The sequence below is a fragment of the Eptatretus burgeri genome, chromosome 5 (assembly GCF_056783735.1).
Source record: "Eptatretus burgeri isolate ZD-2024b chromosome 5, Ebu_testis_v1, whole genome shotgun sequence".
NCBI lineage: Eukaryota > Metazoa > Chordata > Myxini > Myxiniformes > Myxinidae > Eptatretus > Eptatretus burgeri.
The window spans coordinates 91,700,886-91,727,928 of record NC_140965.1 but is presented as its reverse complement, the minus strand read 5'-3'; the positions used below and the strand labels follow the sequence as shown (position 1 = coordinate 91,727,928).

Genomic DNA, 27,043 nt, shown 5'->3' with positions numbered 1-27,043 from the left:
GTGGGGGGCACCGGAGTGTCGAGGTGGGGGGCACCGGAGTGTCGAGGTGGGGGGCACCGGAGTGTCGAGGTGGGGGGCACCGGAGTGTCGAGGTGGGGGGCACCGGAGTGTCGAGGTGGGGGGCACCGGAGTGTCGAGGTGGGGGCACCGGAGTGTAGAGGTGGGGGCACCGGAGTGTCGTGGTGCGGGGGGCACCGGAGTGTAGAGGTGGGGGGCACCGGAGTGTTGAGGTGGGGGGCACCGGAGTGTTGAGGTGGGGGGCACCGGAGTGTTGAGGTGGGGGGCACCGGAGTGTTGAGGTGGGGGGCACCGGAGTGTTGAGGAGGGGAGGAACCGGAGTGTTGAGGTGGGGGGAGGGGAGGCACCGGAGTGTTGAGGTGGGGGGGAGGGGAGGCACCGGAGTGTTGAGGTGGGGGAGGGGAGGCACCGGAGTGTCGAGGTGGGGGCACCGGAGTGTCGAGGTGGGTGGCACCGGAGTGTCGAGGTGGGTGGCACTGGAGTGTCGAGGTGGGGGCACCGGAGTGTCGAGGTGGGGGGCACCGGAGTGTCGAGGTGGGGGGCACCGGAGTGTCGAGGTGGGGGCACCGGATTGTCGAGGTGGGGGCACCGGAGTGTCGAGGTGGGGGGCACCGGAGTGTCGAGGTGGGGGCACCGGAGTGTCGAGGTGGGGGCACCGGAGTGTCGAGGTGGGGGGCACCGGAGTGTCGAGGTGGGGGGCACCGGAGTGTCGAGGTGGGGGCACCGGAGTGTCGAGGTGGGGGGCACCGGAGTGTCGAGGTCGGGGGCACCGGAGTGTCGAGGTCGGGGGCACCGGAGTGTCGAGGTGGGGGGCACCGGAGTGTCGAGGTGGGGGGCACCGGAGTGTCGAGGTGGGGGCACCAGAGTGTCGAGGTGGGGGGCACCAGAGTGTCGAGGTGGGGGGGCACCAGAGTGTCGAGGTGGAGGGCACCAGAGTGTCGAGGTGGAGGGCACCAGAGTGTCGAGGTGGAGGGCACCAGAGTGTTGAGGTGGGGGGCACCGGAGTGTCACGGTGGGGCGGGGAACCGGAGTGTCACGGTGGGGCGGGGAACCGGAGTGTCACGGTGGGGCGGGGAACCGGAGTGTCACGGTGGGGCGGGGAACCGGAGTGTCACGGTGGGGCGGGGAACCGGAGTGTCACGGTGGGGCGGGGAACCGGAGTGTCACGGTGGGGCGGGGAACCGGAGTGTCACGGTGGGGCGGGGAACCGGAGTGTCACGGTGGGGCGGGGAACCGGAGTGTCACGGTGGGGCGGGGAACCGGAGTGTCACGGTGGGGCGGGGAACCGGAGTGTCACGGTGGGGCGGGGAACCGGAGTGTCACGGTGGGGTGGGGGACCGGAGTGTCACGGTGGGGCGGGGAACCGGAGTGTCACGGTGGGGCGGGGAACCGGAGTGTCACGGTGGGGCGGGGAACCGGAGTGTCACGGTGGGGCGGGGAACCGGAGTGTCACGGTGGGGCGGGGAACCGGAGTGTCACGGTGGGGCGGGGAACCGGAGTGTCACGGTGGGGCGGGGAACCGGAGTGTCACGGTGGGGCGGGGAACCGGAGTGTCACGGTGGGGCGGGGAACCGGAGTGTCACGGTGGGGTGGGGCACCGGAGTGTCACGGTGGGGCGGGGAACCGGAGTGTCACGGTGGGGCGGGGAACCGGAGTGTCACGGTGGGGCGGGGAACCGGAGTGTCACGGTGGGGCGGGGAACCGGAGTGTCACGGTGGGGCGGGGAACCGGAGTGTCACGGTGGGGTGGGGCACCGGAGTGTTGAGGTGGGGGGCACTGGAGTGTTGAGGTCGAGGGAGCAACGGAGTGTTGAGGTGGGGGGCACTGGAGTGTTGAGGTCGAGGGAGCAACGGAGTGTTGAGGTGGGGGGACCAGAGTGTTGAGGTGGTCCTCAACCCCTGATGCGACCATCTTTGGACCAGTGAAGTGTTTGCTTACATTTGAAACATGTCTAACACGCTGACGTGGGCTATCGCATTTAAACCATCTCTTCATGCCTCACTTCTAATCTGTCAAACTCAGAAACAACCCTTGGTTCTTGTAAAAATAAAGCAAATACATACAATACATACATACAAACATGTTTAGTGTCGTTGCCGATTTGGCAATCTATAAAAAGTCTTTGAAGCAGAACGAATTGTACTTGTACGAACGTGACGTGCATCGTCCGGTACAGTTTCAATGTTGTTGAAATTTATGGAGAAGAACAGCAGAATGAAGAACCATGTGCAGCCGAGTGCACCGAGAACGAAATCCACTCGTCCGGGCACCGAATAAAACACAAACGAACTCCTTTACCCCGAGTACACGAACCGAGCCATGTTACACCGGCACAGGGTACGATATATGTGAGGAACACGAGGACGAGAACGGACAATAAGGCGACACGCAGGCCGCGGCAACACAAAGAGGACGACAGAAACGATGAACATCCATAGGCAAAAGCATCAAACGAAGGGACGCTTAATCTCGGGCAGGGAGAACATAAAAAATATACATTAAAAAAGCGACAAACACGAAGGAAGGTCGCTTCGACGTAGTGAAGGCCTAGCAGGCCTGAGGCCTACTAAGCGGTCCGCACCTGCCGCTTCACCAGATTGCGCACTTTTTTCTCCAGAACCAACAGAGCCTGCTTCAGGGCCTCCGAAGCCTGCGGGCTGTCGCCTTCCGTAACCGCTTCAGCTTTCGTCGTGATGGCAGGCATCCTTGTTCGCCTTCGAGTGAGGATTTGTGTGTAAGCGTGTGCAGCTAGCCGAGCCGTGCCCCCACCCAAAGCGCCACCCTGCGTTGTCGACAAGGAATAAATAAAACGCGCGTCCTCAGCAAATCAAGGCTGTTGGTAAGGGCAAAAAAAAAAAAACATTAAAAACCTACCAACAAAAACACCGAAACAACTACAAACACGTCGAGAAAGATCCGGTACTATTCGTCGTGGGAAATACTCTACACGGTTATCTATTTATTACGTACGCAGCAGGGACGTCGCGGGTCTTTTATTATTTATTTTATTATCATAAAAGGGGATGGGCTCGTCCAGAGCAGATATAATATTAACTGAACAATCAAGATAAATAGAAAAAAAAAACGACATATTAATTACTTTTCGAGAAAATCGATATTTACATGGATTAGATGGATACATGATTAGTTGGGTCATCTGCAGAACTTCCGTGACTGTGGAGAGCGAAGATTGGGTTCTCAATGGATTTGTCTTCTATGAGGGTTAATTTGAAAAAATAGCGGGGGTGACCCTCGCGAAAGTGTGGGCTAACTCCGCAGGGGGCCAAAAATCGAAATGGCCGCCACCCACCATCTTGATAATTGGTTTTTCAATGGTTTGGCCTAAAGTGCTGATCAGCATATGCTTCCTGGGGTTTTTGGGGTCGAGAAATTCATATTTAATATCAGTTTAATGATCCGGCCTCGTTATGGCCTCCAAATCAAAGATGGCCGCCGTCCGCCATATTGTAAATTGGTGTTTCAATGGTCAGGCCTACAGTGCTGATCAGCATATATGCTTTCTGGGGTTGTTTGGATCAAGTATTTCATATTTAATATCAGTTATGTGTCTGATCTCGTTATGAGCAGCAATACCAAGATGGCCACCGTCGGCTATCTTGAAAAAATAGTTTGTAAATGCATCAGGGGCTCATCGAACAAACGTCATGTTTGTACAGCCACAGGACTATGAGAAGAAACCTAACAAGGATCCTCCTTCAAAGCTTGTGAAGAAATAAATTTCTGCACAGCTGACGCAAAAGTGCGCCAATCTAACACAGGTCCAGCAATACAGGTGTCCTCCTGGTAGTACGAGTGAACCACCAGCTCGGGAGAAGGTAGATCCACCTGTGGATGGCTTGAACCCGCAACGTGCTCGTTCTGTGATACATGCACTATCCTGAACAGATAACCATGGAACAAGACCACCTCCTGATAAGCAATGTGTTCCAGCATACAGCGGTGCCCAGTTCTGCCATCATCCACCACTCAAAAGGAGCAAGCCATTCTATCACACTACCTACAATGAACCTCCAAGCAAATCAGTCGTGCATGATATTATGGTGAAACTACTTGCAGCTATGCGGGAGAAGAGTATTCCATTCTCCTTTCTCGTCGGTGACATGCCAACCTATAAGACAATTGTGCAGCTGAAAGCAGAGAATCCAGAATTGTTTAAGAACATCATCCCAATTATTGGTGCATTTCACCAGCAGATGTCCTACATCTATGCTGTCTGTAAGAGATTTGAGGGATCGGGTATGGCAGATACTCTGGTTGCAGCTGGGGTAGTAGTGGAGGGATCTGTTGACCAGGCACTACGAAGAAAGCACTTCAGGTGGGGAATGCACTGCATTATGCTCTAAAGAGAGATCCTTATCCATAAACATCTGTGTAAACTACTGGAGCAAGGAGAACTCTCTGAAGACAACAAATCCAATGTGGACATTCTTCACAATGCACTTACTGAGACACAAGAGACCCTTCAAAAGGCACACAGTGATCTCCAGGAGGAGGATGAGATAAAGGAGCTGATTTTAAAAGTTTATGAGAAGATTGGTACCGACATGGATGACTTCTGGCTCTCGTTCATAGAAATGACTGATCCTCTAGTTCATAGTATTGATGCATGTCATGCACGAAATGGCCCGCAATACTTATCATCAACATACCACATGTTGCCTGGACTGATGGCGTACGATAACCATGATTATGGGCGGTGGTTGCCCAATTATTGGGCAATGCTGTCTTCACTGTCAGATGAACAAATGGCTTTCTTCAATGAGCATTTTGCACAGTCAATGACAGGGCTACTCTATTCTTGCCAGTCAATGGACCTTTGAATAGAAACGACTATGAATGTCAACTCGAAGTTGAAATCAGGGTGGCTTCAACTCCTGCAGAATGAGAAGCAACTCTTTTCAACTACAAGGAATGCAAACAATGTCGCAAGGGTAAAAGCTGCTGTTAATCAGAATCTCAAGTGCAAGCGTCGAAATAGGAAACATGCTGAGTGTCAACCAGCTGGAATGAAAAAAGATGAGCAGGTAGTTCAGGATCTACAAGCGTGCTTGACTGAGTTTGAAGCCGATCCATTTGATGAATCAAAACCAACACTAAGATTGCTACAGTCTGGTCTGGTTGCCTCACCACAGCTAGTCAATGACCTCAAGACAGCACTACAAGATGGTCAGACGCAGGTTGAAACTTTCCTACAAGAGCGTGTTTTTACGACGATCTAGCCTCTCACTGCAACAATTCACAGGAATAAAAGACTGAATTTTGCAAGGGACCAGGTCTGTATCCCATCTGGTATAGCCATGAAAGTGGCCCAAATGGAGAAGTCTGGGTTGTCTACCTTGATAGACCTTACAGTGGGATCTGGTATGGTCAAACTTGAGTCCGTTCTGGAATGGCGAGTTACTGATGAGTGCTTGTCAGTCTACAATGTAGATGGCTCAATGCGAAAAACCTGTAAGAGCAAGCTGTTGTACAAATTCAAGCTACACCCAGTTCCTGAGAAACCACAGGACCACATCAGCCTTGTGGACATGGGACTAATCTGGCGGTTAGCCACCCCCACATCGGACAATTGTGAGGCCGTAAAAAGGGATGGTTTGCAATATCGCTGGAATGACTATTTAGATAAGATCTGCAATATTGTCATCTCACGCCACGCTGATGCACGTCTGATCATTCTAGTCAATGACAGGTATGACCTTCAGTTCAACATCAAGGATGATGAGCACGAGTGACGGGCAGCCAAACATCAACACATCCCAAATGTTTTCCCCAAGCCTGAAGACATATTTCCAGGATCTGTTGAGTTCAACAAACTAATGGTCAATTCGGATAACAAGGTCAGATTGCAAAAACTTGTGATGGAACAGATGAAAACACATGTTGGTCAAGTGAAAGGTAGCATCATATACTGCAAGGGTGAGAAGTCAATCGACTTGAGCACATGCGTGCCGACCACAGACTTTGGATTCAAGCATCCTGAGGCAGATACAATGCTACTATCTGTCTATGCCAGACTACGGACCAACAACGTCACTGGGGCAGTTGTTATAGACAGTGAGGACACAGATGTGTATGTCCAAGCGGCATATGTCTCATCAACTTCATGGTGATCTGCTGATTAAACGCAAGGATGGTTTAGTCAATTGTCATGCCATGCTCTCAGAGGATGTCGCAAATATTATAATACCTCTCCATGTGATAACCGGTAGTGATCACACATCAGGTTTCTATGGTCATGGGAAAAAGAAACTGCTGGAGAAGTGTGTGAATGATCCTGAAGCTAGAGAGCTTCTTGGGCGAGTTGGGAAGAGTCTTGAATTGCAGGACGATATTAAAGCTGATATGAAAGCATTTGTCCTTTCAAAGGTCTACGATGAGAATGCAGATGGTACTTGTGGACAGGCCAGAGCTTCCAAGTGGCATAAAATGAAGAAAAAGAGTACAGCCCGACTTCCACCCGATGATGACACATTGAATCAACATGTGGAACGAACGAACTTCATCACCTACTGCCAACTCCATCACAACTTGGTTGAGCATCCGTCCCCAATCGGCCATGGTTGGGAAATCATAAATGGGAAGTGCAAACCAGTGCGCCACACCAGCTCTGCCTTGCCCAAGAAGTTCGAACTTTGACTGCCCAGACGATAGCAATGATGAGTGCAGTGATGATGAAAGTGAGATCGGGGAATGTATAGATTCAGATGAGTAACTAAGGTGTACAGGCAGGACACCTGAATATTCAAAGGGTCTTGGAGTGCTTCGTTTACCCTAAACGTGCCCCAGGTTTTGTGATTAAATGGATTTCATGACAGAAATGAAGCCGAAGGACCTAAGTTAACATGTAATCCACCACAACTGTTGCTGACATGATGAATAAACATGTCGGAGTATATGCACATTTCATTAGATGGGTCAATTTGGGATCAGGACTTTCGTGACTTTGGGGAGGGTGGGCAATTGTTTGTACCAACCATTGAAACACCAATTTACAATATGGCGGACGGTGGCCATCTTTGATTTGGAGGCCATAATGAGGCCAGATCATAAAACTGATATTAAATATGAATTGCTCGACCCCAAAAACCCCAGAAAGCATATGCTGATCAGCACTGTTGGCCAAACCATTGAAAAACCAATTGACAATATGGCGGGTGGCGGCCATCTTTGATTTGGAGGCCATAATGAGGTCGGATCATAAAACTGATATTAAATATGAATTCCTCGACCCCAAAAACCCCAGAAAGCATATGCTGATTAGCACTGTAGGCCAAACCATTGAAAAACCAATTTACAATATGGCGGGCGGCGGCCATCTTTGATTTGGAGGCCATTCGGATCATAAAACTGATATTAAATATGAATTCCTCGACCCCAAAAAAACCCAGAAAGCATATGCTGATCAGCACTTTAGGCCAAATCATTGAAAAACCAATTATCAAGATGGTGGGTGGTGAGTAGGGTAAGAATACTGGTTCTGGCTCACTTTTCCCCATGTAAATGAATGGGGGATTTTCAGCCATGAAATTTTTCTTTTTTTTCCCCTAAAAAATAAATCCCCTTTTTAGCCCAAGGTATATTTATTTGTCTCCCCTTTTAACCTGGAGCCTGGTGTTGGCTTAGTGGTTAGGGTGGTGGCTTGGGATCCCAGGGTCCTGAGTTCAAATCCCGTTGGCTGCTGAATTAACACCAGGGGGTTGACTCAGCCTGCCATCCTTCCGAGGTCGGCGAAATGAGTGCCAGTGTACTGGTCCCGGTGTATGCCCCGGTTAGAATAGGTGTACCATATCCCTGTGTGTCGTAAGAGGCGACCAGGGTTGGTGTCAGGAAGGGCATCCGGCCATAAAACATTGCCTCAAGAAAAAGCCAAACCCCTGCACAGCAGGGAAAAATGGCTGTAAAAATGGCCATTTTTTTATTTCCCCTTTTAACCTAGGGGCTCTCTATTCAAATAACCCATACAACAAGATAAAGATTTGTTAAAGGTGATTCGAAAGAAATATCTGAAACGCCTAAGCCTCGGGGCACTCTTTATCAAATAACCAATGCATATTGTTTAGCTCACTCATTGAACCTATAAACATTTGTTCATTCTCAAATTCCTTCAATAGTTTAATTTTCTTTGCACAATAATCCCCATCTAAAATATTGAAAAACAAAACATTTGAATCTTTATATTTTTTAAGATACCCCTTTTGTGCCATTACGAAATGATAAACTTCTCTTAATGATCTCATCTGGCCACCGCCCGAGTTGCAAATCATTTTTGTACATAAACCATGCCAGAAAAAAGTTTTGTTTCAAATGTTTTCAGTTCATGCCGTGAAAATGAGGAAGTGTTTTTGACACGGCCATGCTGTGTGAATGAGGAAGTGGTTTTGGACTGTCATGCTGTGAAAAATAGGAACTATTCTGTGAGACAAGGTCTCGTGTTTATATTTTATCTCAGAACACGAACTGAAAACATTTGAATCAAAACTTTTATGGCGTGGTTTATGTCCAAAAACGATTTGCAACTCGGGCGGTGGCCAGATGAGATCATTAAGAGAAGCTTGTCATTTCCTGTGCCCACACCCAATGATTAAGCAATCTCCTCATCGTTGCTTTATAAGCGGTTCGCCAGACAAAGTTTCTGCCAGACGGGATTTTCATTTTTACAACTGAGGCATGGACGATATTTCTTCCGATGAAGCCAACAGCCCACTACAGAGTTGGTAAGTTTGTGTATGCTTTTCTCTTTGAACGATGAAGCAAATGATTATTAATTAAATCATGATAATTCTGATATATATATATTTTTTCCCTGACAGGGCATTGGAAGAAATTGAGTTCACATATCACGACGTGGTTCATGAAATTAATACTCTTATTGAAGAGATCAATGATTTTAGAAGAGAATTGAAAGACATTTTCAATGAGTGGCATGAAGTCTTATCACGTCCTCTCATCTCGAAGGAATTAAACCAATGGTGAGACACGTGTGTGTGCCTCTCTCTCTCTGTCTGTCTTTCTACCTACCTCTCTCTGCTCTTATTGAAGAGGCCAATGATTTATAATGACTGGTCTCTGATCTCGAATGAATTAAACCAATGGTGAGGCACGTGTGTGTGTGTCTATGTGTGTGTGTATGTGTGTGTGTGTGCGTGTGTGTGTGTGTGTTGCTTTCCCTGTCTGTCTCTTCATCTATACCCTTGACTTTTTTTTTTTTCAGCACTATCGCACAACATCAGCTGTTGAAGCAATCTTGTACAACACATGATTTTCTGGAGGTAAATATTTCTGAATTATTATTAATATCACTCGTACAACACATGATTTTCTGGAGGTAAATATTTCTGAATTATTATTAATATCACTCTCTCTTTAGAATGTCGCCTTATGTTGGTTGCATCATTAGTTTGCACGTGGTTTTGTCAGTACACTGGAATTCATTTTATTGACCTTGAAAGGATGACAGGCTCCTGGTGTGTTAATTCAGTGGTCAACGAGGCTTATTCATATTACCATGTAATTATCTTTATAGAACCTAATTATTATCCACTTTTTGTTTCAAAACAGAATATGGTGTCTGAGTTTCGAAATCACAAGGCATCTGAAGAAGATTGCTGGGAAAGATTGTACATTCTCGCAAATGAATATTTAATATTTTCAATATTAATAAATTATATTTGTTTTGTTTACAATTACTTGATTCTGAATTACAAGAAAAGAATAAAAGAGATGTAAAGGGGGGGTTGGGGGGAGGGGGGTAGGTGCGCTCCCCAATGACCCATCACCCCCTCATCCCATCCCTCCCCTCCCCATGTGTGTGTGTGGGGAAGGGTGGGGGTGGGATGAGGGAGGTGGTGGGTCAAAGGTGGGGCGCACAGGGGGATGAGGGGGGTGGGGCTTGTGTGGGCGGGGCTTGTGTGGGTGGGGTGTGTGTGGGAGGGGCTTGTGTGGGCGGGGTGTGTGTGGGAGGGGCTTGTGTGGGCGGGGTGTGTGTGTGGGTGGGGCTTGTGTGGGCGGGGGTTTATGTGGGTGGAGCTTGTGTGGGAGGGGTTTAAGTGTGTGGAGTTTTTGTGTGGAGCTTGTGTAGGCAGGGCTTATGTGGGAGGGGTTTATGTGGGCAGGGTTTATATGGGCAGGGGTTTATGTGGGTGGAGCTTGTGTGGGAGGGGTGAATGTGGATGAGGCTTATGTGGATGAGGTTTGTGTGGATAAATGGATGGGTGGAGAGATGGGGGATGGGTGGATGAGTGGAGCTTGTGTGGATGGGTGGATAATTTTTTAATTAAATAAACATGTTGTGTGTGTGGGGAACTAATTAACTAATCACTAATTATGTGAATATGATGAATATGGGTGGAGCTTGTGTGGGGTTTGTGTGTGTGGAGCTTGTGTGGAGTTTTTGTGTGGAGCTTGTGTGGAGCTTGTGTGGGGTTTGTGTGGGGTTTGTGTGGGTGGGGCTCCGGTGGGAGGGGCGTGTGTGGGCGGAGTCAAAAAGGGGCGGAGTCAAAAATTTCAATTTATTGGAGCTTGTGGGGGGTGTGTGGTGGGGTTTGTGTGGGGTTTGTGTGGGCGGGGCTTGTGTGGGCGGGGGCTTGTGTGGGTGGAGCCAAAAAGGGGCGGAGTCAAAAAATTTCAATTTATCTTTGTTTTTTGTTGTTCCTGTGTATATAATGATCCAAAAATCTATTCCCATTTCAAATCATATATCTTATAAGTCCAAGGAACCGTATCTATTACATCAACAATTTTAAAAAGCTCGTTGGTCCATCTTTTCGTATAACCTTTTTCAAAATGAGATTTCCACCTATATATTCTTACGATATCACCAACTTTGAACTTAGGTTTTCTGACATTAATCTCTTTTTCATATTTTAATTTTGTAAATGTTTCTGATGGTTTCATATTTGTTGCCGTGTGAATCGTGTCATTATACTTATCCACAATATCCTGAATAAAAGATGACCATTGTTGTGAACCGAGTTGTGTGAATTTTTTATATAGTCTCTCTTTTAAGGTACGATTAAAACGTTCAACAACAACTGCCTTCCCTTCATTAAAGGTACTGTATAATGTAATACTGTTATTTTTTAGAAAATTCATAAATGTCTTGTTATAAAACTCTCTACCCTCATCAGTCCACAATTTTTTAGGTTTTCTCTTACTTTTATTAAATATCTGTTGAAAAGCTAACATAAGAGTATTACCTGTTTTGTTTTTTAAAGGGACAACCCACACATATCTACTCCTCAAATCAATAACGGTTAAAGCATACTTGTACCCCTTATCATTATTGAGTTCAATCAAATCAGCAGACCAGATATAATCTACTTCCTTGGAATAAACTTTCCTTCTCTGAAACTTTGTGAATATTGGTTTATGTAATTCATCAGCTAATTGCTCTTCAATCTTAATGACATCATTAGAGCTTACAAGTTTTCCAAGTCCAAGTTTCAATTTAGCACTGATCATCTTCTTCACAATGAACCGATCAACTTTTTCTCTCAAGGTTGGATTTTGTATCAGAGACAAATTATACAACATTTCTCTATCGGCTTCATGCTTTTCTTCCAACGTTGTGGTATTCCCATAATCAATATCGTGTCTCATGCACACTTCATCAACTCTATTGATAGGCTTACTCCAGGATTTAGGATTGTCTGCCTCATCTAATCTTTTATCCAAGTTTGTGCCTGGACCACAGAAAGAATACCCTGGAAGATGTAATTCCCCTGGTATTCCAGTAGTTGTAAATTTACTTCCTGATAAAAACTTTTGTATATCTCCTCCTAGTTTGTGTTGGGAGATAAATTGATTTTTTGAACCACACACCGAACATATACCTTTTTGTATAACCCTGTTATTTTTACTTTTAATATATGAAATATTTTTAGTATTAGTTTTCTTTTTACATTTGAGACAATAACTCATTTATTTATGAGAAAAATTCCTGCAGAGTGCAAAAACCTTTTTAGTTTCCAACATGCACATTTGAATCTTAATTTCTAAAACATAAAGAATCCTTAGAAATGCCTTCACTCTCTCCCCCATTTATTTAAGAAAAAAAAATGAAAAACTTGAATTAAAATACCTGTCTTCTCGATGTCAATAGTCTTGTCGAAAGTATTGTAAATAGACTTATCAATTCTTTGTTTTCCTCCTCGGTGGGTTGAGTTATTTTCTGTAATACCCCTATTCTTTTTTGAATCTCACTGGTTTTCATATTTTGATATTTATTCATCCACTCTCTTTCCTCCCTCTCCTCCCTCTCTCTCTTCTCTCTTTCCTCCCTCTCTCTCTTCTCCCTTTCATCCCTCTCTCTCTTCTCTCTTTCCTCCTTCTCTTTCTTCTCCCTCTCCTCCTTCTCTCTCTTCTCCTTTTCCTCCTCTTCCCTCTCTTCTTCAACTCCTTCCTCATCCCTTACGATCCTTGAATCGCTTACACCCCATAGAATATCATACATATATTCATCAGGATTTCTTGTTATTCCTGTATCCAAAATAATTTTTTTTACAACAGGAAACCAATAAAATTTCTTTTGAATTTCTAAAAGAGCCTTACCTTTTCTTAACTTTATAATTTTTTCATTATTTAACATTCTAATTAAATCTAAAGTTGTCGGTTTATCAACATCAGCATAATGCCAATCTTTTATTGAAAATACCTCATTCTTATGTTGTAGAACATATTTATTAAAATACCGAATACCCTTTTCTTGAAGGTATGCTTGAACACAGAAATGATAATTTTCTTGAAGCCTTCTTGCTGTCATTTATGTATTAGAAATATATGTTAGAATAATATTATGGCACGAAACACCTCCCCATCTTCCCATAGTTAAATCATTTTGTATTTCCTTACTTATTATATATAATCCTGTTTTTTCTGTTTTCATGAGATAAACAAGGGCAAAACCATTATTATATTTACCCTTATTAAATTCTTTTATTTGTTGTTTACTAATCGTAGCCCCACAAAACTCATTCTCGATACCAAGTGGATAATATTCTTCCTTACGAGACTGATTTAATTGTTCCAGGTCTTCGAGGTTAATTTTAAATGACCAATTATACCCTAAATCATTCATATCATACCCCCATTGTTCTATTCTCATACAAACGATACGCCCTTCTTTATAAAAATTTATTTTAATTCGAACTGTGAATTCTGTATGACCTGGAGATAATATCAACACTTCTGTATCTTTGGAATACACAGCCGTTTTATTTAAGTATATATATTGTGATAAATCACTTAATCTCACCAAGTCATTCGCTTCAGTTGGGGTTGGATAATTTTTTAATTTATAAGCATTTTTCATGTTAATATTTTTGGTTATATTATATTTATGTCGTTCAGCCTGTGCCTTTGTGTAATAATTTGATAAATCAATATCCAGTTCTTGAGATACACCAAAGATAGAACCATCTTTACCAACATAAGTCATTTATATTAGATTAAAAATAATATCATAAATTTTTTTATTTTTGTTGAGTTGAAATAACACATATAGGCATAATTGACCACAACACTTGGAATTTAATTCTTGGACTTGAAATGTTTGATAAACACCATTCTGTAAGAATTTTATGACTTCAACAGGTGGCGGAAGACCAAAACTATCAAAATAATATTTGTCTTGACTATTAAAAATACAAACCCAATGAGAACCGTTCCCATTATTATCTTCTAAGTTCATAATAATATTCTTTGTATGTTTCGGCACATTTGTTAATTCATCTCTCATACAAATAACCACATTATGAATTTTTAATTTCTTACAATATTTGACAAGTTGTAAATTTGATGTTGTATTCTTTCCAAATTCTTTCAACCACTCATCAATGCTCATTTATTTATTAGAAAGATATAATCCATTACCTCTTTTCGTTAATTTTACACCTGCTTGTGCTATAGAAGAAAGCATATCTCCAACTAGCAATCTCGCTTTATCAGGCAGACCTTCAAGTTTTTCAGCAAAATCTACAATTACACCACTTCCACTAATTTGTTTCTCCAACTCTTTGTTATGTCTTTCCAATTCTTTTTGAGCCTGGAGTTGAGCCTTCCTTCCTCTCTTATTGAATATTTTTTCAACATTGGTTTTGTCATTTTAATTTTAAGTGAGCCAGTGTCATTCAAGATTTTAACCTGTTCTCTTGTGAGAAAAACATCAATTCTTACTGCTCCTTTTCTTTGAATTGTATTAACGTTAATCGTACAAGGCTTTTGATTTTGAACACAAGATGATAGTTTATGAAGATTGATTTGATTAACATATACCCCAGTTGGTACTTTGCCACTCATTTATTTAACAAAAAATTATGTGAGACTAATCATCACACCATTATCTGTATTAATCTGCAATTCTGTTTCTTCCAAAAGCAAACAATATGTATCAACTTCTTCACTCTCTCCTCTTTCAATGTATAGGGAAGTATCCACTCGATTAGACTTTATAGTTTCCTTTTGAGCACTCAGGTCAAACGCATAGATTGTATACAAACTTTTAAATGCTGTCATATCCAAAATAGGTTCTTTATTTCCATTACTTTCACACACCTTTTGGTAAGACTTGTATGCTTCAGCAAAATCATTTTTTCCCAATTAATTTCCAATCTATCTCGTGGGTAAAATGTTCCATCTAGAGAAACGCGAAGTTGTTTCACCTTAGCATTATCACTCAATGCATTATTCTTATCAGTCGCAGTATCACCATCTGGCTTTTTAAAAATGATCCACAGATATCGTGGCTTTCCTTCCAGAACACCCAAATTCCACGTGTAAGTAGTTTGATTGAGTTTAACGTGTTGACATCTTCTTTTGAGGTATGATACACTGAGTGGTTTCTTTGAGTTAAGTCTTCGATTCAACATCTCTTCTGTTTTAAGATTAGGAGTATATTCACTGATATACCAACTCATCTCCTCAATTACAAATTTATTCTGTTCACCAAAAGCACTACCAACACCAAAAAGCAATCGATTTTCATTATCATTCCTCTGTAGTTGAAATCTAATTTTAAGACCATACAGAACTTTATCATGATCACAAAATCCAAATATACCTTTAAGAGGAACTGCCACAGTAAAACTATTTTCTGCTTTTGTATCATCATTATACATTCCTTTCCTTTGAGTATATCCAGGGTCTGTGTTTGTTCCCGTTGACATATCAGGAATAAAACCTTCGGCAGACCCCTTTCCCATTCTATCACTGAATATATAGAGTGTAAATTTTATCATTTCAGATACAGCAGAGACATAATCAACCGCTTCAACTTCTTGTGTCCCAATATACAAACGCACACTATCAAACATTTTCCAAAAGAAATCATTTACAAGTGTAGCGTTTGTATTATTCCCAGCTTTAGTGAATTTAAATTTACACAACAAGAAACTTTCGGAGAGATTCAAATAGGTTTGTTGATTATTTATTTCAAAACTTTTTGTACCATTTGTATTCCAGTCTGTTACAGTTATTGCATTTACCTTGAAGTAATCTTCTTTTTTAGTGGAGTTTGAGATGATAATAGTATCATCCAAATCATAGATACTATCAATTGCTTCCATACTTGTATTTATTTAGGAAAAAAAAGATGTTAAAACTTTTGAAACCCTGATCCAAGTATTTGAATTATTTTCTGTCGTTCTTGGGGGGACAACTGAGTTTTGCCTTTCTTAATTTCTTTTATTGCTTGTAATTTATGAGATTCCTTCTGAGCATCTTTTATACTCTTTACGGCACCTGCTACATTTCCCACAGCAGAAGCAGTTGAACCAATTAGATCTTTATGTTGAAGAATAGTTGAACCAATACCCATGAGAGTATCAATTATCCCATCTCCTCTAAATTGATGTCCAACACCCCTTTGTCTCTTAGGTTTATAGTATCCTCTACCAAGATACATACCTTCACCCTTGTAGTATGGGGAAAGGAACATCCCATCCCCTGTAATTATTTTATATTTTCCCAACTCGTGTTTCCTCACAATAAGCATCGTATTTATTTATTGGAAAACTTCACGTAGGTGAATTCTGATGGATATAACTTCTCCATTAAAAGAAATCACACGATTATCTTGGTCGGTTATCCTAAAATTTACTCTGTGTATGGTTTTTCCTGACACAGGTAGATAAACCAAATTTTTGGGTTCCATATTGAATTTATAACCAATTGGGGTTGAGTATGCGCTGAAAGAAAATATTGTATTTGTTTTTTTCCCATCATTATAAGCACCATCAATCAAATCACAGTGAATTAACACCGAATTTATTCCTGAGGATATTTGAATGACATTATCACTGTAAAACGTCCCATTAGTTTCAATCTTTTTGAGGAGAAACCCAATAACTCTCTAAATGAATTATCAATTGTGAAATCAACCTTGTAGTTATTTTTAACTTTAATCGTTGATTTTGAAGTATGTTTTTGAATGTTTATAACAATATTTTTTGGTTCATCACCCTGTTCTTTCATAAGACGAGCAATTTCGGAAGATATTTGAGAAATCTCATATGCTCCGGGTGAGACTGTTATCGTTTTGTATCCACTTCCCGGATTATAACTAAACTTGTCATTTTTCTCGGTTATATTAAATAAGGTATTATAAGTTTCCATGGACAATAAAGATGCCTCATATTCTTTTGTTGTGTCAAGTTGTAGTGGGTATGGGAATGAAGATGTGTGGTCGCTTGTTGTGAAATTGAAACTAAGGATTGTGCTTCTCATCTTATTTAATATGAGATAAAATGTCTTTATATTGATATTTATTAATTATTTTCATGTTCATCAACTGGTCTAAAATGGCTGATGCTTCATTAAAAACAATTGTTATTTCCAGCCTTCTTACTGCCTAACAACAATAACAGTCTATTAACTAATTGCGATGGGTCATTTGGAAGAAAACTAATACCTGAACCAAGGATACTTTAAGCCTGAATAATGTGTTTCTCCTTCTCATTCTTCCTACTTTTACCAGAAAGAATAACCTTATAATTTAGAGTGTTCAGCAGATCAATATATACTCTATCATCATTATTTTCCATATCCAATGGTTTATCAATATACTTTGATTCATCCCTCACAGTTGAACCTTGTCTTCCATCTTTTGTGAGAAGAAACATTAATCTTGGAGTTAGTTTAACAGGGGGTTGAGCAGAACCCAAGAACCTTAATTCATCATTAAATATCAATACCTTTTCTTGAACAAGATGAAATATTGCTGATTGTTCTGTTGGAATGAGTCCTGCTTTGGTTTTTGAATCCGCTGAATATTCATTGTTTTGAAGAGCATTCACAATATAATCAGGGGGTCGATTAATCTCTTCCAGTTGTTGAAATAAACCTTCATCATCATATTCTAATTCTCCTAAATGCTCTAATTCTTCCTCCGTCATTTGACTGAAATCTTTTAACATTTGAAGTTTTTTAGGAGTATATTCTACCGTGGGAACTGTGGAAACATCTTTCATTTTTCCTTGGGAAGTTTTTAAAAGTGGTTCAAAAAATTTCTCTTGTTTTCTTTCAAATGCTTCTTCGCCCGTTAGTTTCTGTCTGCGTTTCTTCTTTATGTCTTCCTGCTGTTTTACAACTTTTGAAACCAACTCTTGATGTTCCCTAAATCTTCTTGCTCTTTCTTTCGCATCCATTTATTTATTGAAAAATATCATTTAATATCTCATCTTGTTTCACAACAATATATTTATATTTTTCAGTCGTGTGTTTCATGTAATCCCCAAATTCCTTTTTACTACATAATGTAGAACAATTGTCTCTCCAAAAATTGTTTATATCTATTGAATTTAACTTGAATAAAATAAAAGTATTAGCATTGTTTCTGATGGAACGACGAGGAAGCTGAAAGTACGATTGACTAAGATAAATACAATTACAAGAAGAATGTCTCCCTCTTGTGTAGTAGCTGTCCATTACCGTTTGGTTTCTCTCATTAACACAATCATCAAAGATAACGAGGTTCTTTTTGGATTTATCCAAATCTTGGGGAGACGGTATATCATCCGTATTATCACTCAGAATACAAGTTATCGGTTTTGATTTCTTTTTACATCTCTGTGTATCACAAAATAGTTGTATTATATCTTCAATGTTAAAATCATTTAGGTTTTTTGAAGTTTAAATAAACCGATTATATCTTCTTTTTGAAGACCAGCATTAAAACCTTGTGAGAGTAGTTGATACTCTGGTTGAAAACTCGACTTTGTGAAAATTATTAAATTATCATAATCTAAAAAGTTGGGAGTGAGGAGCATCTTTAAAAGTAAGCAGGTTTTTCCACATCCACTTGAACCAACTATGAGGCATCTTAATGAATTTGGGAGATTTTTATGGTTGTCAAATTTTATCTTATTTTCCCAAATAGGTAAAAAATCATTCATTTATATATTTGGAAAACAGGTTATTTAATTTATTATTGGCTTTTTTCGAAATTCTATATTTTATCCTAAGTTCAGGTTTAATTTCAAGATAATCCATTATTTTATTTATGCAATATCTTGTGTTGATATTTCCCTGAAAATCACATCCATGAATAAGATATAACAACAATCCTTTGAACATTTCTCTAATACGTTCAGTTTCTTCCCTTGTAAGGAAAGGTGTGTTCTCACCCTCGTTCTTTACATTCATTTCTCGAATCAATCTTGTAAAGTAATTCATTTTTGGTGTAAATCTAAAAGAATTATTTTCCTTTTTATATTTTTGATTATCATTAATTATAAGATAATCACAGAATATACATTGTTTATAGGCTTTTGACTCTGTGTTTAATCCCCGTCTTTCACACGCAGGGCAATTCTCAAATTTGTCATATGGAGAATCATGGAATTCAAGAGGCTCAAAATCGAGTAAACTATTCATATTTATAAAGTAAAACTTTACTTAAACTGAAATTCATCTTCGATATCATCTTCGATACTTTCAGAATCATCTATACTTTCATAACTATCATTTGAACACAAACTCTCGGTGTCATAACTATCGTTTGAATGCAAACTCTCGGTATCATAATCACTCTCATAATCTTCAAAATCTTCAGTTGAATATTGGCTCATTTAATTAGTAGAAAAAACATTACCATCGATATCGATATACATTTTTTCATTAACAGATTCAACTGCTACATTTTTTATATTAAAGGTAATTTTAAAATGATCCTTAACTACAATTGAACGAAATGTCATTTCACCTGATATATTAACATCCTTTATTTCATCAGGATTTATATCTTTAGGGTTGTTGAAAAAAATACAAATTTCTCCTTGCATATTACAGATGGTCTTATCTTTTCTTTCTAAAGCTTCATCCATAAGGTTTTTATTTTTTGATACCTTTTCTTGTTTCATTGCTTTTTCTAGTTTTGAATATATTGCCAGAAGGAGAGGAGAAACTTTTGTTAGAGATACCTTAATTGATGTTCTTCCAGGTATACTAAAAGCCCTTCCACTGAAGTAAATTGAAGAACTCATCATATCCACCATAATTGTTTTTATCCAATAGTTGTTATATTTATCTTTGTTCAATTTTACATCCTTGACATATTTCTCAGCATCTTTAACAAATGAAGAGATTGATTGAAAGTTGTCTTTTGTGTCTTGAAACATTGTATTTATTAAGTGAAAAAGTTGGAGGATAAAATGGTTTTAAGCACAGATTCACCTGTAAAATAAACGAAATTTTCATCAAGAAAATTTTAGTTTAAGCACAGATTCACCTGTAAAAGAAACGAAATTTTCATCAAGAAAATTTTAGTTTAAGCACAGATTCACCTGTAAAATAAACGAAATTTTCACCAAGAAAATTTTAGTTTAAGCACAGATTCACCTGTAAAATAAACGAAATTTTCATCAAGAAAATTTTAGTTTAAGCACAGATTCACCTGTAAAATAAACGAAATTTTCATCAAGAAATTTTTAGTTTAAGCAAAGTTTTATTATATAAATATGGTGAATACAACATACTGCGATGTTTGTAATCACGAATATAAACATTATAGAAAACACCTCCGAACCAACAAACACACATTTAATCTATTTCACAAAATATCCCCTCTTGAGTTGGAAAGAAAACATTGTGATACCTGCTCAAAGGATGTTTTGAAGAGTAGTTATAATAGGCATCTTCAATCACAAAAACACAAGAAAAATGAGTTTAAAGTAAAGGGAGACTATTATATTGAAAACACTGATGGGGCATTTAAAGGGCATATAAAAATAAGGATTTTTCAATTTGGAGAACCCGGTCCATCATCAATAGTTGAATCAATTGAAATAGTGAAACCTGATGTTGAAAAATTTATTAAAAACACATTAAAAGAAATGAAAACTTTAAAGTTTTATATGGGAGTGAAAATGAATATGAAAAGACAAGATGAAGAACAAACTCCTTATATGAGGACAGATCTTCATTTTATAACATCATTTCAAGATTTTTTGAATAGTGGGGTTTATGAAGAACTATCAAGACAAGAGGAGGATGTTGATAATACAGTGGTAGGAAGTGGATTCAATATTAAAAAAATCATCTTTTTAGATGTACACATTCTAAAATCAAACCCTCTTAAAGCTTCTTCTTATATTGAATTACCAAAAGAAATAAAACGAAAGAAGGCAGTTGTTAATATTAAGAATAATGATAATAAATGTTTTCTCTGGTCTGTTCTTGCTCACTTACATCCACCAAAATGTAATTCAGAAAGAGTAAAACAATATATGAAATATGAGAATACCTTGGACATTAAAGATTTTAATTTCCCAATGCCACTAACAGATATTCCTAAATTTGAGAAAAAGAATAATCTTTCTATTAATGTATATGGATTAACGGATACAAACAAAGTTCAAATATTAAAAATTTCAAACAACTTTAAAAATGAAGAAACACACATTGATCTTTTATATTTTAGTGTTGGAAATAATTCACATTACACATACATCAATAATTTATCAAGATTAATCTCTTCTCAGGTATTCAGAACAGCAAACAAAATATATCCTTGTAAGCGATGTCTTAATTCATTTCATACAAAAGAACGATTAGAACAACATTCAAAATATTGTAGTAATCATAAATCAGCTGTAATTACAATGCCTAAACCTGGTGAAAAGATTTCTTTTGAAGATTATAATAAATCTATCATGCACCCATTTGTGATATACGCTGATTTTGAATGTATCCTTAAAAAGATAAATACTGCTTCTCCTAATCCAAAAGAACCATATACAAATAAATATCAAAAACATATTCCTTGTGGTTTCTGTTATTATATCAAATCATCTGTTGGAGAAAAGTATAATAAACTTGAACAGTATAGTGGAAAAAATGCTTCACAAGAGTTTGTAAAACGATTAGAAAAGGATTGTATAAGACTAAGTAAATTAATGAAAGAAACAAATGAACCGATGAAATTAACCATAGAAGAAAAATTAGAATTTAGAAAGAACAATATCTGTCATATTTGTGAGGAGGAAATTGAGGAGTCTAAAGTTAGGGATCATTGCCATCTTACTGGTAAATATAGAGGCCCCGCTCATTCCTGTTGTAATCTTAATTATAAATTACCTTCTTTTATTCCAGTCTTTCTTCACAACAGCGCCAACTATGATACACATCTATTTATAAATGAACTTTCAAAAACACCAGGGAATGTTTCTGCCATAACAAACACAAGTCAAAAGTATATTTCATTTACAAAAATGATATTCACAAAACCTATAACTCGTATTCGGTTTCTTGATTCTTACAAGTTTATGGGAACACCACTAGCCAACCTCGCATCAAATCTAAGCTCCACGGGCTCTTTTCCAAATCTTAATTCATTCTTTCCAAAAGAGGAAATTCTAACTAAAGAGGAAATTCAGATTAAAGAGAGAATTCAAAGTAAAGAGGAAATTCTAATTAATGAGGAAATGAATGAAGAAATTCTTACTGAAGATGAAATTCTAATTATACAGAAAATTCGAACAAAGAATGAAATTCTAACTAAAGAGGAAATTCTGATTATAGATGAAATTCTGATTAAAGAGGGAATTCTAACTAGAGAGGAAATTGAAACAAGGAATGAAATTCAAAGTAAAGAGAAAATTCTTACAAGTAAGGGAATTTATCCTTATGGTTATATGGATTCATTTATGAGATTTAAAGAAACACAACTTCCTTCAAAAGAAAGTTTCTATAATAACCTTTATGAAGAAGAGATAAGTGATAAGGAATATAAACACGCACAAGAAATTTGGAAAATATTTAAGATAAAGAACCTTGGAGAATATCATGATTTGTATCTAAAAACAGATGTTTTATTGTTAGCTGATGTGTTTGAAGCTTTTAGATCACTCTGCCATAATAAAAATTGTTATGGATTAGATCCTGCCCACTATTTCACAGCTCCTGGTTTAGCTTGGAGTGCAATGTTGAAAATGACAAAACAAGATATAGATTTAGTCAGTGATGTAGATATGCTTTTGATGATTGAGAAGTCTAAGAGAGGTGGAATATCACAAGTATGTTCAAAAAGATATGCTAAAGCAAATAATAAATATCTTCCAAATTATGAGAGTGAAAAAGATAGTAATTATTTGATGTACTTTGATGCTAATAATTTGTATGGATGGGCAATGTCTCAATCTCTGCCTTATGGTAAATTAGAGTGGGTGGAAGAAAAGGATTATGAAAAGGCTTTGATGAATATTGTTATTTCTTCTCAAGAGAAATTGAATGACAAAGAAGAAGGTTATTATTTTGAAGTTGATTTGAAGTACCCGAGTGATCTTCATAATAAGCATAAAGACCTTCCTTTTGCATGTGAGAAAGAAACCCCAAAGAAAGAATGGTTCAGTGATTATCATAAAAGTTTTAATATTAAAGGCAAATCAACAGAAAAGTTATTAACAACATTCTATGATAAAGAGGGATATGTTTTGCATCAAAGGAACTTGAGACAATATTTATCTGCTGGGTTGAGAGTAGCTAAAATTCATAGAGTTTTAAAATTTAAACAAAGTCCTTGGATGAAAAAGTATATTAAATTCAATACAGATATGAGAACAAATACAAAAGTAAAATTTGAAGGGGAATTCTATAAATTGATGAATAATGCTGTCTTTGGAAAGACAATGGAGAATGTTAGAAACAGGCAAAACATTAGATTTGCAACATCTTGGAAAGAAGCTTCTAGATTGATAAATAAACCAAGTTTTGAGAGAGAAGAGGTTTTTTCAGAGAACTTTTCTGCTATTCATATGAAAAAGGAAAGTATTGTCATGGATAAACCAATTTATATTGGAACAGCAGTTCTTGATTTATCAAAGATATTGATGTATGATTATTTGTATAATGATTTAAAGAAAGAGTATGGTGAAAATGCTTCATTGTTGTATATGGACACCGATAGTTTTATTCTAGATATAAAAACTGACGATGTTTATAAGGATATGAAGAAAAACATTGGAGTATATGATACAAGTAATTTTAGTAAGAAGAGTGAGTTATTTTCAAAAAAGAATGAAAAGGTTATTGGTAAGTTTAAGGATGAGTTGGGTGGAAAAGTAATGAGTGAGTTTATTGGATTGAGAGCAAAGGCATATGCTTATAAGTATGGTGATCAGATTGATAAAAGGTTAAAGGGAATAAAGAAATATGTAATAAAGAAATCAATAACTTTTAGAAATTATTATAATTGTTTGATGAATAAGAAAGAAGAATATAGGAAAATGAATACAATAAGAAGTTATAAACATAAGATATATAGTGAAGAAGTAAATAAAAAGGCATTAGGAGCCTTTGATGATAAGAGATTTATTTTAGATAATGGAATAGATTGTGTTCCATATGGATATTGTATGATAGAGTGTATAAAATAGATTGTGTTCCATATGGGTATTGTATGATAGAGTGAATAGAATAGATTGTGTTCCATATGGACACAAGTTTTAACGATGGGAAGATGGGTTAGGGTTTTTAAGGGCTTCCGCCGCGTTTTTCACAATATATAAATGGTCGAACCAAGTATTAGTCAAACTAAAGAGTGGAGAAAATCTCAGTCTTGGTATATAAATGGAAAACATAATGAATGTGAAAAATATCAAATAAGTCTTATTGAAAAAATATCTAAAACAAAGGTAAATAAAACAAATATGCGAATCAATTTAAAAACCAATAAGTTAGAGGATGTAAAGAAAATAATAAATATGTTTGAATGGACTGAAAAATTTGATGGTTATCAATTGAACAATGGAAAAATAATTTACTACAATATCAAAATGATATGCAACTCAGGAGGTGGTCAGATGAGATCATTAAGAGAAGTTTATCATTTCGTAATGGCACAAAAGGGGTATCTTAAAAAATATAAAGATTCAAATGTTTTGTTTTTCAATATTTTAGATGGGGATTATTGTGCAAAGAAAATTAAACTATTGAAGGAATTTGAGAATGAACAAATGTTTATAGGTTCAATGAGTGAGCTAAACAATATGCATTGGTTATTTGATAAAGAGTGTCCCGGGGCTTAGACGTTTCAGATATTTCTTTAGAATCACCTTTAACAAATCTTTATCTTGTTGTATGGGCTATTTGAATAGAGAGCCCCTAGGTTAAAAGGGGAAATAAAAAAATGGCCATTTTTACAGCCATTTTTCCCTGCTGTGCAGGGGTTTGGCTTTTTCTTGAGGCAATGTTTTATGGCCGGATGCCCTTCCTGACACCAACCCTGGTCGCCTCTTACGACACACAGGGATATGGTACACCTATTCTAACCGGGGCATACACCGGGACCAGTACACTGGCACTCATTTCGCTGACCTCGGAAGGATGGCAGGCTGAGTCAACCCCCTGGTGTTAATTCAGCAGCCAACGGGATTTGAACTCAGGACCCTGGGATCCCAAGCCGCCACCCTAACAACTAAGCCAACACCAGGCTCCAGGTTAAAAGGGGAGACAAATAAATATACCTTGGGCTAAAAAGGGGATTTATTTTTTAGGGGAAAAAAAAGAAAAATTTCATGGCTGAAAATCCCCCATTCATTTACATGGGGAAAAGTGAGCCAGAACCAGTATTCTTACCCTACTGTGGTGGCCATTTTGGTTTTTGGCCCCCTGCAGAGTTAGCCCACACTTTTGCGAGGGTCACCCCCGCAATTTTTTTCAAATTAACCCTCATAGAAGACAAATCCATTGAGAAACCAACCTTCGCTCTCCACGGTCACGGAAGTTCTCCAGATGACCCAACTAGATGGTGGAACTCGTGTACTGTCTTGCTCGTTCGGTTCTTCGCTGAGGCTTTGACAACCTGCCAAGTCCCCCATAACTCCAGAAGAAGTATTCCTTGGAACTTGGGCTTCATGCTGTTCCAATGGCGGAACGTCTTCTGCAAGGAAATCTCACCTTGAACATCAACAAGGCCAGTGAAGTGTGTTTATCCCTTCGTGTGCGACACCGTCCCATCGCCATTGCAGCGGGTAGATCGATTTATTCATCTGCTAATGTAAATAATCACCTGGAAATCCACAACCCTTCATACGGCGCAGGTAGCCACACCTCTGTGGACTGCTGCCTGGACTGTGCACCCTTGCTGATCACCCTCCAGTAAAATCAAGAAGTGAATAAAATAATGGAGGAGAATTGATGAAGATAGACGAATTAACATGCATCACGTGATCCCAATTAATGAGGTGTGTGTGGGACTCGTTCACACCGAAAAGTATTCCATTCCAAGGGGCGTGACGGTTTTGCGCCATTCCGAGCCGTCAGCACAGCTGTCCGTTTCCTCTGTCGTCATGGACTCATGGACTCATGGGCATTGGGAGACGTAATAACATAACCGTTTGCTGGGTGATGGCATGATGTCTTATGACCCATTGACCCAATACCATGATCCAGTGACATGACCCGGTGACCAAATATCATGACCCAGTGACTCAATGCCATGACCCAGTGACCCAATGCCATGACCCAGTGACCAAATGTCATGACCCAGTTACCCAATGCCATGATGCAGTGACATGACCCAGTGACCCAATGCCATGACCCAGTGCGACAATGCCATGACCCAGTGATCCAATTACATGACCCAGTGATCCAATTACATGACCCAGTGACCCAATTACATGACCCAGTGCCCCAATGCCATGACCCATTGACATCACCCAGTGTTCAAATGCCATGACCCAGTGATCCAATTACATGACCCAGTGCCCCAATGCCATGATCCAGTGACATGACCCAGTGACCCAATGCCATGACCCAGTGACCCAATTACATGACCCAGTGCCCCAATGCCATGATCCATTGACATCACCCAGTGTTCAAATGCCATGACCCAGTGATACAATTACATGATTCAGTGCCCCAAATGGCATGACCCAGTGACCCAATTACATGGCACAATGACCCAATTACATGACCCGGTGGCAATGTGATGACCCAATAACATGACCAAGTGACATGCCCCAGTGACCAAATGTCATGACCCAGTGACACAATGCAATGACCCTAAAATATGCTTGGTAAGATGCGAAGATGAAAATATTCATGTGGAAGATGACTTCAAGGGAGCAACAAAATAATTAAGGGAGATAAGGTGCTGGAAATAGAGGAAATGTTCAAAATAGCAACGTCTCCAATAAAACGGCACTACTTACAGCTGACACAACCTAAGGATCGCCACTTCCAGTGGAAAGTGCTTTCGTGCTTGTACGTGCAGCAATGATCAACGTATCCAGTGCAGAGGCATGGACGTGTAAGGTCGGATTTCATCACTTCTACATCCATCATTCACCCAGGCTTGTATGTATATCAGGACATTGAACATTGAGCTTGCTGGGTTGTATTTTTAACCTCTGTCACTGAAGGTGGCCAAAGGTTATCTTTTCACCCCTGTCTGTCTGTCTGTGAGCAGAATATCTCAAAAAGTTATGGACGGATTCGGACGAAACTTGGTGGACAGGTTGGGTGTGTGACAAGGAAAAATAGATTCAATTTTGGTGAAGATCCGGACACAATC

At 39.3% G+C, this 27,043-nt stretch overlaps 1 protein-coding gene and 1 long non-coding RNA gene across 8 annotated transcripts in view; one reads left to right on the top strand and one right to left on the bottom strand.

Annotated features, from left to right (window-relative positions):
* LOC147026950 (caprin-1-like) overlaps positions 1 to 27,043 on the bottom strand; it is a 163,423-nt gene that overhangs the window by 87,920 nt on the left and 48,460 nt on the right. For 6 of the 7 annotated variants that reach the window (XM_085882891.1, XM_085882896.1, XM_085882894.1 and 3 more), the window contains exon 1: positions 2,600 to 2,824. The exons of the other annotated variant lie outside the window; for it this stretch is intronic. In XM_085882891.1, coding sequence (XP_085739017.1) covers positions 2,600 to 2,722 — 123 coding nt within the window. In that variant the 5' untranslated portion in view covers positions 2,723 to 2,824. Of the gene's footprint in view, positions 1 to 2,599; positions 2,825 to 27,043 lie in introns of those variants that run through there. 7 annotated transcript variants of the gene reach the window in all.
* On the top strand, positions 8,442 to 9,753 carry LOC147026952 (uncharacterized). The gene is made up of 3 exons (XR_015057946.1): positions 8,442 to 9,008; positions 9,251 to 9,308; positions 9,598 to 9,753. It is a non-coding gene; the product is annotated as an uncharacterized LOC147026952 (long non-coding RNA).